At 44.1% G+C, this 12,593-nt stretch overlaps 1 protein-coding gene across 1 annotated transcript in view; it reads left to right on the forward strand.

Moving 5' to 3' along the window:
• The window catches only part of SIAE (sialic acid acetylesterase), a 38,918-nt gene that overhangs the window by 20,782 nt on the left and 5,543 nt on the right, over positions 1-12,593 (forward strand). Inside the window, 4 exon segments of the mRNA XM_038535814.1 lie at positions 677-815; positions 4,920-5,097; positions 6,260-6,369; positions 6,923-7,056. Coding sequence (XP_038391742.1) covers positions 677-815; positions 4,920-5,097; positions 6,260-6,369; positions 6,923-7,056 — 561 coding nt within the window.

Below are 12,593 nucleotides of genomic sequence, written 5' to 3' on the forward strand. Positions count from 1 at the left end.
TTGGGAAAAAAGTGGTTTCTTTGGATGGATGCTTTTCTTTGTCTGGTTCCTTGGGCGTGCTCTCAGCAGTCACAGCGAACACCACCTTTCAAACTGCCATGCGTCCCGTGCTTTTCTTGGGTGATGTGCCAGGATGAGATGAGAATATAAGCATTTGAGACTTTTTGTATGTTTCAATCCTTCTACAGTTGTGTTTCTCAGGTGTGTTCCTTTGGAAGACACCTCTCTCATGTGCTGTGGATTACACAAATCTACCTCCCCCCTGGCCTTTTGGGCTCCATTTTGAAAAGAAGTTAATGCTAAGTTTATATCATCAGATACTTTTTCTGAAGTGAAGTATTTTAGTTTTTTTATTTTAGTTTTAAGATATCACAGTGGTCTAATTGGTAGTTGACCTTCAGCCTAGACCTCATCTAATTCAGACTTGCTCTTGGAGATCTCACATTTCACTGTATTCCTGCTTTCTTCGGGGATGTGGTTCATCATGGTCTTTGTTCATCAAGGTGGATCAAGCTGACTCAGACAAGCCCATCTCTGGTTTTGGTTATTTATTTGATTGATCTTGGTATATGAAGGCTCAGTAGGAGGTCAGAGGGTTGGCAGTGTTTATTAAGAGTAGGATAGTTGACCACCCACTAGGTGGGGGTAAGAAATGACATTGCTGTTTCTTTTCTAGATATTCAATGCCACCAGGGAGCTGGCTAACACCGCAGCCTATCAGTCTGTCCGTATATTCTCCGTGTCACTCATTCAGGCAGAGCAGGAGCTGGAGGATCTTGCTAAGGTTGACTTGCAGTGGGCTAAGCCCACCACAGGTAAGCGATCGCTGGAACATGAGCCATCTCTTACATGATGGATCAGTGCCCTGGGTGGAATCCGTAATCCCGGATTCGGTTCTGATCTATTTATCATGATCCCACCATCCTTTTCCTCATTCCTTGTTGACTGGCCACCCGATTCCTGACAGTAGCCATTTCACGTTCCCTCCCAAGATCCCACCAGTGACTCTTCCGTCTTGTTATGAGCAATGATGCTTCCTTGAGCTTCACTGAACACACTGAGGCCATGCAGCATGAGCTCCGCCAGCGTCTCTCCCCACTGCCTCAACACGCTTCTCCTTTCTCCCCCTTCCTTTGTTTCTGTGTCTGAACCCAACTGACTGGTGTCCTTTCAGGGCTGCTTTTGATGCGGGGGCCACCCCCTCCATGGCCTTTCTTTTACCCCTTGAGCTCTGGTCTTCCACACCCCTGTCCATTCAGCATTGAATCTTTATTTCCTGCCTGTTCTGTGTCAGGCTTTGTGTTGGGCCCCAAGGATACAGCAGTGAGCAGGACAGGCACAGGCCCTGCTCTCAGATTTAGTCTTTCTTTTATTCTAATGAAACAAAGCAAAATGAAACTTAACAAACACCCTTCTCATGATGCCTCACCTCTTTCTGTCGCTTTGTTAAGCTTTCCTAGAACATCTTTTGTTCTCATTCTCTTCACTGCCTTTCCATGTGTTCTTTGTAATTTGGTTTCTGCTTCCATCTCAACAACTTGTTCACCTCAAGGCTACTGCTGCTCTTCCAATTATATACTGGATTCTCTGGCCCTTGACGCTGCTGACCACCGCTTTTAGAAACTGCATGTTCAAAAAAAAATAAAAATAAAAATAAAAATAAAAATAAAAATAAAAATAAAGAAACTGCATGTTCCAGGGGCGCCTGGGCGGCTCAGTCAGTGGAATGTCTGACTTGATTTTGGCGCAAGTTGTGATCTCAGGGTCCTGGGATTGAGCCCCGTGGCTGGCTCTGTGCTCAGTTGGGAGTCTGTTTGGGATTCTCCCTCTCCCTCTGCCCTAATAGAAAGCACTGTTGCTTTCTTTCTCTCTGTCTCTAAAATAAAGTAAGCTAATAAATAAATAAATCAGTCTTAAAAAGTAGAAACTGCACACTCTTCTTGGCTTGCATGGTCCTCTTCCTAATGCTTCTCCTCTGACTTCTCTCTCTCTCTCTCTCTCTCTCTCGTTTTTCTTTCTTCAGTCTCTTCCTCCAGATGTGGTCCCTTGTGCTTTTTCTTATCCCTTTTCTTTTTTTTGTCTGTACCTGCTTTACTTTGGTAATCTCTGCTCCCACATTTAAAAAAAATTTAAATTCAGTTAATTAACGTATAATGTATTATTGATTTCAGGGGGTAGAGGTCAGTGATTCATCAGTCTTATATAACACCCAGTGCTCATCACATCACACATCTTCCTTAATGTCCATCACCCAGTTACCCTGTCTCCCCCAACCCCTCCCCTCCAATGACCCTCAGTTTGTTTCCTGTGATTAAGAGTCTCTTATGGCTTGTCTCTGTCTCTGATTTCATCTTGTTTTATTTTTCCCTCCCTTCCCCTATGATCCTCTCTTTTGTTTCTTAAATTCCACATTTGAGTGAAATCATATAATTGTCTGTCTCTGATTGACTTATTTTGCTTAGCATAATATCCTCTAGTTCCATCCACGTTGTTGCAAATGGCAAGATTCCATTTTTTGATGGCTAATATTCCTCTATCCATTCATCTGTTGATGGACATCTGGGCTCTTTCCACAGTTTGGCTATTGTGAACATCGCTGCTATGAACATTGGAGTGCAGGTGCCCCTTTGGATCACTATGTTTGTATCTTGGGGTTAATACCTAGTAGTGTAATTGCTGGGTCATAGGGTAGTTCTCTTTTTAACTTTTTGAGGAACCTCCACACTGTTTTCTAGAGTGGCTGCACCAGCTCGCATTCCTATCAAAAGTGTAAAAGGGTTCCCCTTTCTCCTCATCCTCACCAACATCTGTCATTTCCTGTCTGCTCCCACATTTTCAAGTGTTAATTCATTCAACAAATGTTCAAGAGGCTGCTGTCTGCTAAGCACTGTTCTGAATGCTTGAGGAGGGATGGCAGTGAATAAGACAGGCAAGAACACTTGATCTCATGGAGCTTGCATTCTAGAGTGGAGGAATACAGGAAATGAATAATAAAATCAGTACATTATATACAAAGTGTCTGATACTACTCAGTATCACACTATCTGAATTCAGGCACTGATTCAATTTGGGTAAATTTTTAGATAAATCTTTTGGCCTATGAACTTTCCCTATATGTTACCCAAAACTCAGGAATCCATTAGATTTGGATAATACATTATACCTTGCTATCACCTCCCTTTCACTCTAAATTTAGAGACCAAATACATTGTTGAGTATCAAGGGATAGGGAAGATGGTGAGCAAGCTAATGAGACAAAAATACATAAATAAAATACATAAGGGAAGGGGGTACAGTAGGACTGTTGGGGCTGGGACAGGGTTGTGGTTTTCAGGGGGTAGAGGTCAGTGATACATCAGTCAGTTGAGAGTGGCCATGGAGGTCCCAATTGAGAAAGGTGAGGCATTGCAGGTATCTGAGGAAGAGCCCAGTAGATCATGGCGCTCTCATATTCTAAATTCCTGCTGCCTCTCCTACTATTGTCACATCTCTGACCCTGGCTGGGAAGGTTCTCTGATATTAAGGACTCGTGATTAGATGGGAGCCACCTGGATAATTCAGGACAATCAAGGTCCTCAACCCTGGTCACACCTACAAAGTCCCCATAGCCATGTAAAGTAACATTTCCACAGATGGCAGGCATTAGGGTGTGGACACTTTCTTTTTTTAACTTTAAAACATTTTTAAAAATTTATTTATTCATGAGAGACATAGAGCACGAGAGAGAAAGAGGCAGAGACACAGGCAGAGGGAGAAGCAGGCTCCATGCAGGGAGTCAGGCGTGGGACTCAATCCCAGGTCTCCAGGATCACAACCCGGGCTGAAGGTGGCGCTAAACCGCCGAGCCACCTGGGCTGCCTGGGTGTGGACACTTTGGATGGTGGGGCTGCCTTCCATGCATTCTCATTCCCAGGCATTTCCAAGTGGCTTTCTGGCTTTCTGCTTTCTTTCCTCCAAGATGTGACTCCCATCTTACCTTCTGCTGTTCTCCTTTTGTGGTCTAGGCGCCAAATACTTTCAATATTTTTCCTGCTCTGTATGCCTACTTACATTGTTTCTTCTGCCTGGAATGCCAGCTGTGTACCCCCACCCCCTATTTACCTTTTCCTTCTACCTACCCATCAGTAGATCCCTCTTGACACCAGCTACCTACAGCCACCCAACACCAGCCAACAGACATTTACTGAGACTCCATCAGGTACTAGACATGGGGGAAGCAGAAGTAAATAAGATAAGGTTCCTGCCTTCGAGCAGCTAATAGTTTAGGGGGGTAAGGGAAACACTCTGCATAGAGTGTTATGGAAGCTCAGGGGAGGGGGTCAGTTTTATTAGGCTTTTTGTGATCTGCCTTTCATTCACTATCCTTTCTTTTGCTGTTAAAACCCCTTACTACTTGTTTGTACCCCTGGAAGCACTTAACCATATTTTGCCGTATATTTTATGCAAGTAAATGTCTATTTTTTAAAGAATTTATTTATTTATTCATGAGAGACCCACAGAGAGAGGCAGAGACACAGGCAGAGGGAGAAGCAGGCTCCCTGTGGGGAGCCCAATGTGGGACTCAATCCCAGGACCCTGGGATCACGCCCTGAGCCAAAGGTAGACACTCAACCACTGAGCCGCCCGGGTGTCCTGCAGGTAAATGTCTTATTCTGTAGAATGTCTGCTATGAGGAGAGCTTCCATGTCTCTCTCTATCTCTTTATTTACTGTATCTCAACCATCTAGAAGTGCCTGGCACCTAGAAGGTGCTCAGTCCATTTTATTTCATTCGAAATGGATTTGAATTCCCAGTATTACACTCTCAACTTTTTGAGTACCTGTATTGTTTGGATCTTTTGCAGTGCCAATCCAGTGACTTATATGTAGTTGTAGAACTACTATGTTTCTGACTCATTTTCTTTAACTTTTCCTGAACAGAGAACTTAGGCCATGGAATTTTCCAGTACATGTCAGCAGTGTGCTGGCTCTTTGGGCGTAACTTGTATGACACTCTGCAGTACCCCATTGGGCTGATCTCCTCCTCGTGGGGTGGGACACCCATTGAAGCCTGGTCATCTGAAAGGTCGCTGAAAGCCTGTGGCGTTCCTACACAAGGGTAAGAAAGTATCCTGCAGTCTGGGAAAAATATCTAGGAAGTTTTATAAGAGAGAAGGATCATGGTTTTTTTTGGGGAGTCAGGTATTTGTGGAGTGTCCAAATATGTACTGAATGTATATAACTTAGTCCTTGGACATGTGAGATGTTATTTCCACTGTCATTAGCACCACACTTATCTGAGAATATGTCAAGATGCAATTATGATCCTTTTCCTTAATATTAGTAATAGCTAATACTTACTGAAAGCTTCCTCTATGTTGGATACTGTTGTAATCATTTTATATGTATTAATTCACTTAGTACTCCCAACAACCTCTAGAAGTGTAGATACTATCAACATACTGTGGATAAAATCCCAACACTAACAGCAACACAGAGATTAAAGTATGGGAACTGCTTTCACAGATGCTGTTTCATTAAATCTGGGAAGACCCATGGGGGAGGATTGGGCTCTTGGTGTAGCTCTTGGTATAGACATACCTGTGGGAGAGGGAAGACGTTCGGCTTTGGAACTGAGAGAATGGCCTACATAGAGTGGGAGGGATCTAAAACCAGGCTTTCCAGATCTCTGAGGATGTCAAGGGATGCCACCAAGTGTGTGGGGAAGTGGGCATTCTCATATACAGCTGCCATGAGTATAAACTCACATATGTATCTTTCAGAGAAATTTAGGAATGTGTTCAAAGCCTTGAAAAAATGTGCCCTTTGACCCAGCAATTCCATTTCTGGGACTTTATCTTAAGAACATAATTAAGCCTATAGGCAGTGATTTTCGCTATAAGGAAGATAAGCAGAAAGCTTAAAAAACATCCAAGTGTCTATCCACTGAGTACCAGTTAAATAAATTTATTGTCTGCCTGAGACACAGATAATAAAACACTCCTCCTCTCTGGTTTTAGTGACCTCATCTGGAAACTGGGATGGCCCCCTCTGAACTCCTAGAAAGTTGACTGATACACTTATCCTGGAAGAACCAGGATAGATATGAAAGTTGGAGGCTGTTCACATATTTTTGTGTGAAACAGTGTTTCAATCTGATTCTGTGTTGCTTTCATCAGAATTTTATGCCAAGCAAAAGCTGGATAGATACCCAGTTTAGGGATTGTCACGTGATCAGTCACTAGCTCTCTCGTGACACTTGCACATCTTATCAATTGTAGGTTCACTCAATCTAATTCTGTGACTGGTCCCAGTAACCACTCTGTTCTCTGGAATGCCATGATCCACCCACTGCATAATATGACTCTGAAAGGGGTGATATGGTACCAGGGTGAGTGCTCATTTTGCTGTTTCTTCATTGTATCAGTTAGTTTTTGCTGCATAACAAACCACCCCAGAACTTAGTGACTTAAAAAAATAACAGTCTTATTCAGCTGACCATTTGGTGGATTATTAGGGTAGTTTTCCTGCATAGACTGCTTTAGTTAATTTCTGTTGGGATCTTTTATGTGCCTTTGGCCACCTGGCAGGTGTCTGGTGGCTAGACAACCTAGGATGGCCTCTCCCTTCTGTCTGTTGACTGCTGTGGCATCACAGTACTCAGGTGGCCTCCCAGCCTTGAGCAAATTGGTTTGACTTCTTTATCATTTATGTAGCAGTCTCAGGGATCCAGTGTATCAAGAGAGAGCAAAGTCCAAGGCTCTTCAAGCCTTTGCTTGCCTCCCATTTGCTGAGGCCCCCCTTGGCCAGAACAAGTCAGAAGCCCAGTCCAAAGAGACCGTAGGAAGGCCCACTCTCTAAGGGTATGGATAGAGGTTGGGGAGCAATGTGTGGTTGTGTTTGCATCCCCCCCAAACTCCTCTCATGATCTGGACTGTTTTTAGGGGAGTCCAATATGAATTTTAACAGGGATCTGTACAACTGCACATTCCCTGCACTCATTGAAGACTGGCGCCAAACCTTTCACCATGGCTCCCAGGGGCAGACCGAGCGCTTCTTCCCATTTGGATTTGTCCAGGTATGTGTGGGGAGGGAGAAGGGTTGGTCCATTGGTGTGGGGGTATGTTGTGCAATCCATAGTCCCTTTTTTTGCCCTCATAGTCAGCTGGTTGAGAACTGAGCATAAGACTCATCTCAGTTCACTGATGGGGCAAGTACATCTGCAAAAAAAGGTTCAAAAGTGGCTGATGCTTCTAATTAAAAAAGGAATACGTGTTCATTAAAGATATTTAAAAGACAAGCAAAACGAAGCTGAAACGATTCTAATTCCTCAATCCTGAAGTAAGCAGACCTCTTCTGCTCATGTGTTTTTTGTAGGGGGATCCATACCATGGCACTGTACCATATCTTGCTTTTGCTCTTAATGTCATATTGCGAGCAGTTTTGCATGCCAATAAATATTAATCTTGAGCACAACTTATAATATTGGTTGTTTTCTAATTTATTTAACTAGCTCTCAATAAATGGGCTCTAAGATTGCTTTACACATCTTGCTTTTCTAAGCAGTGGCATAAGTTTATTTTCTTTGTGGCTAAATCATTGTATGCATGCTTAATTCTTCCCATAGGATAAATTCCCAGAAGTGAAATTCCAAGGTCAGACTGAATGCTGTTTAAGGGATTGAACCTGTCCTCAAGTTCCTCTGTAGACATTTATGAATTTGGATAAACTGTGTACTCTTAGCAGCTATGTGCGAGAATGTTCACCTCCCCACGCCCTCCGTAACTCGGTGGTGCTTCTTCCAGCCCCTACAGTGAAGCTTGCTCTCTCTCCCAGCCCCCTGCACGTGCTCTTTGCCTGGAGCATCCTTTGTCTCCCACACTTTCCTGGCCAACTTCATCCTTTAGACCCCAGCCAGGATAGCAGGTTAGGAAGCCTTCTGTGAGTATTCAGCATCTGGGGTAGGTACCTCCTTTCCCCAGACGGGAAAGGAGCACCCTGTCCTTCCCCATTTTACTTGCATGTTGGTTGCACCCATGACCATGTTTTCCTGGATCACACTTATGTCCCAGTATCTAACTGGTCAGCAGTCATTAAATATGGCCTAACACGTGAATGAAAAGAAAATATTGAGGGAAATCATACTTTGAATTAGCGGCAACTAGTCAGAAAGATTCTGCTCTCTAAAAGGAATAAATGTATTTAACCAAGTTCATAATGGTGTGACCTTACCTGTTCATATGGCCCTTCCAATACCTGGACTTCTTAGCAGGGTGGTAGTTCTGACTTCCCTGCAATCTAGGAAATAAAACAAGTAAGGTGTTAGAAAAATGGGGCCCAACTCATGGCATAATAATGGAATAGGCTTTAATATTTGAATTGGACACACATACTTCCAGATGTCTGGCTCCGCACCCACAGATCCCTCCTGCTCACCATCCTCACGTCTCTTCCACCCTGTCCTATTTCACCGTACCTTTTTTTGGATAAAGATTTTTTTATAGACCTCCTTTCCACTTATAATTATGTTACAACCATGTTCTTTCGCCTTTCTCACATTTGTTTTGACTTTGAAACAGGATGATTCTACTCATTATTATCAAAATAGCAAGCCCTGTCATCAGTTCTGTGTTTCTGTTGGTGGAAACTCCATTTGGACTTTTGAGGTTCTTTTTTTGTCTTTGCTGTGTAGATGGTGATTTGAATGTGACTCCAGCCAATTCTAACTATGTGTCGTATGCTTATTATATGCCATGAACTGTGTGAGGTGCTAGAAATAGAGCGTGAATCAGAGACCTGGTCCTTGCACTTATTGCCTTACCGTTTTGTGAGACTAGGTCCCTTAGTCTCAGGGCTTTCACTGGCCATCATCGACAAAATCATGTTGGTTGCTTGTGGAAAACTGGGAATACAAATGTATACCTTCAAAGAGAAATACCAAATATGACATAATAATGGTTCAGTGCATGGATCTAGAGCTAGCCTGCCTAGATTCAAATCCAGCTTTGACACCTCTCTGGCTGTGTGATTTTGAGCCAGTTATTGAATAGGAGGATTATTATTTGAAGTATTATTTTTTCATTATTATCTTCCTTATTATAATTATTATGTGTGTTAATCCACATAAAGCATGGCATATGCCAGGTGATGTTAGTGTTTCTTGTTGTCAATGAGAGAAGTCAGCAAATCTGGAGGGATAGTTGATCTGCAAGGAAGGATGAACTGGTACTAGTACTGAAGCATGGGAAGGAAACAAGAGCAGGAGACTAGGGGATCCTGAGGAGTATGCCTGTGTACGAAGGGTTTGGAGGAACGGCGGAGCGGAGTGCAAGGATGCTGTTGTAAAGTCCTCTGAATATGGCCACTTTTATATTCTTTGGCTATCATATGCTTTCATTAGGGGCAGTATTTCTATTAAGCCCTGTGGGAGGCTGAACAGCACCCTAGTAGATCTCAGATGGGGGGGCGGGAACAAGAATTTCATTTGGGTGTGGAGTATGCTGGTGCCTCTGCGTGGCCACTCTGGGGTAGTGCAAGCAATGAAGCTGGCGAATTGCTGCAGGAATTCTTCTCAAACTGCCATTTTGAAAACAGCTTCCTTGGCTGGAGTGGCTGTGTTTAGCATTTCTGCCTCTTGGGCTTCAGGCTAGTACATACCCTAGACTCTTTCCGGTAGCTCTGTTGCTGCGATTCTCATCATGACACTGGCTGCTGAGCGTGGCTCTTCTGGGTGTTGTGTGAGAAGAAGAAGGGTCACTCACTGGGCCTTTTGGTGGAGTTCCTTTGGGAAGCTTTAGCACCTTTGAGCATTTCATATGTTAAAGCAGACTTGCCTAAGAGATTTTAGTAAGAGAACTGGGAATGTCCCCTTAGTTCCAGATCGTATCCTTTCTACTACTAGTGCACCCTCTCTGGTGTTTTCCCGCGGATTTTCTAGTCTTTCTGGAAGAGGCCAAGAAGCAGAAAACTTCCTGAATTCAAAGCTTCATTTGGCTACGTTTGTGGGGGATGACCTCAGGTGTTTACTGGCTCTGGGAGTGAGAAGGCCAAGGGGTAGCAGTCTCTTCAAAACATAGCTCCTCTGATGGGGACAGATGTTTTCAAATGGAGTCCAAGACTGTGGTTTGCTCACCTAGACTGTTTCCCAGCTTGTGGTCTGACTTACTCTTAGATCCTGGTTTGTGAGAGGGGGATAACAGGTTGATGCCTCTCCTTGGCTGGACTGGGGCTAAGAATAAGGCGCAGTCTAAATCAGAGAGCAAGGTGATATAAATATCAGAGAAAAAAGGAAGGAAGTGTGGGGCCGCGTGCGTCACAGTAATATTAAGGAATTTTCCTCGGAGCCTCTGCCCTTTGCAGGAGTAGGAGTCTGTCAGTTCTAAGTCTAGATGGAAGTGTTTACTCAGGATGTTGCAGAGCCAGCCAGCCTCTTATTGCCTTCAGCGCTCCTGGGCCAGTCTGAGGCATCATCACCTCTTCCTTGAAGTATTATTGCCTCTTCACTGGTCTTCCTGCTTTTCCCTTTTCTTCCCCTTTAGGATATTCTCAACATTTCAGTTAAAGTGAGCCTTTGAATGTAAGCCATGTCGGAAGGCTCCAGGGGTGCCTGGGTGGCTCAGTATGTTGAGTGTCCAACCCTTGGTTTTAGCTTAGGTCATGATCTCAGGGTCGTGGGATGGAGCCTCGAGGTGGGCTCCACACTCAGCGTGGAGTCTGCTTGGGGATTCTCTCCCTCTGCGCTTTCTCTCTCTCTCTCAAATAAGTAATAAATCTTTAAAAAAACCTCCAGTGGTTCCTCCATATGAGTGAGGTCAACAAAGCGATATGTGGTCTGCCCCTGCCACCAGTGCCTCTCTGACATCACTTCCTGATTTTCTTTGCCTTACTTGTTCCACTTCAGCTACTCTGGCTGCCTTTCTGTCTTTAAGCACGCTAGGCATACTCTGTCCTAGGGCCTGCCATTTTCCTTTCCTTCTGCCTGCAAAGTTCTATCCCTGGCATATTAGTCTTCTATTCCTGCATTAAAACATTATGGCATATATAGCAGCTTAAAACAATGCTATACGCATTGAGCGAGGAGCCTGCCGTGCATGGCTTAGCTGAGTCCTCCACTCAGGGCTGCAGAGAAGGTGTTGGACAGAGCCGGGGCCTCAGCTAAGCCTTGGGGTTACCTTCCAAGCTCAGGTGGCTGTTGGTAGAATTTGTTTCCTTGAAGCTGTAGAACCCATGGCAGCTGGCTTCCTGAAGGTCAGCAGGGAGAGTCTCTGACTTCTCTACCCTCTTTTAAAGGCTTACCTGACTGAGTTGGGCTCCCTTCCTACTCTTCCTTTGGTTAGCTTGAAGTCAGTGGTAAAGGACCTTACCTACTACATCTGTGGAATCCCATGCAGAGATCAGATGTCCAGATTCAGAGTGATGGATACTGTCCTTTCTCTGTGTCCCATCCCCTATCCAGGTGGTTGCCTGCTTCTGTCATTTGTCTTTGAAGTTGTCTTATTCCTGCACATCCCTTTCCTGCTGCTGTCTTAGGGCAGGCTTTTCTCTTATGTGTCTAGAATGTTCTGGTAGTTTTTGAACCATCACTCTCTCTGCTTTTCGGCTCTTTTCTACACAGAATCATTTGCACAATCACTAGGTTAATCCTTTGAAATAGTCCTTTTATCATGTCAATAATTTCAGTGGCTCTCTACATTGAGGGTGAAATTCACATAATAATTTAATTAATCATTTTAAAGTGTTCAGTTCAAGGGCATTAATTAGTATATTCACCATGTTCTGCAACCATCACCTCTGTAGCTTATGGGTAAAGTATAAACTATCCAGATACTTGCCTCACTGTCTTTGCAACATTGTTTTTCCTACATAAACCCTCCAGTTCAGCTCCATTTCTGATCTCTCTCTCTCTCTCTCTCTCTCTCAAAATTACCTTTCTCCTTCCTACCTTTGCATATTATAAGGTTCTAATATGTCCTGTTTGTAGTGATTGCTCATATTTTCTGGGCCCAGCCATTTTTCTTCTTACACATTCCGAGACCATGTTGTATTATAATAATAAACTTTGTTCTACTGCAGAGTACTTGCTGTCTATGCCTCTGATACAGCATTTAATCCGTGCTATTTTATACTATTGATTATTAACATTTCTTATGGACAGGGCTGTCCCCCCAACGAGCTGTGACGTACTTGTACCAGGTGGCCACTGCTATGTAACAAATCACCTCAAAACTCCATGGCTTAAACTAACATTTATTATGGCTCTCGTGTGGGTAGCTGGGGGCTGGTTGATCTTGGGGGAGCTCCACCGAGCTCTTTCAGATCTCTATGGGTCAGTGGCAGGGGTGGGGCGGGGTAGGGTTGGGGCTCTGCTCTCACCTAGCCTTGGCTGGAGTGGGTTAGACAAGGGAGCTCTGTTCCACAGCTCTCATCCTTCTCCAGAGGGCTGCAGGCTGGCCCAGGTGTGTCATTCTCATGGTGACAGCAGAAATGTGAAAGAGTGGGGGAACCACACAGGTTTCTTGAAGTCCTAGGTTAGGAACTGACACACTGTAACTTCTGTTTCAGTCTGTTGACCAAAGCAAACCACATAGCTTAGCTTAGGGAGTGGTGGGGGAAATG

The sequence above is a fragment of the Canis lupus genome, chromosome 5 (assembly GCF_011100685.1).
Source record: "Canis lupus familiaris isolate Mischka breed German Shepherd chromosome 5, alternate assembly UU_Cfam_GSD_1.0, whole genome shotgun sequence".
Classification (NCBI taxonomy): Eukaryota; Metazoa; Chordata; class Mammalia; order Carnivora; family Canidae; genus Canis; species Canis lupus.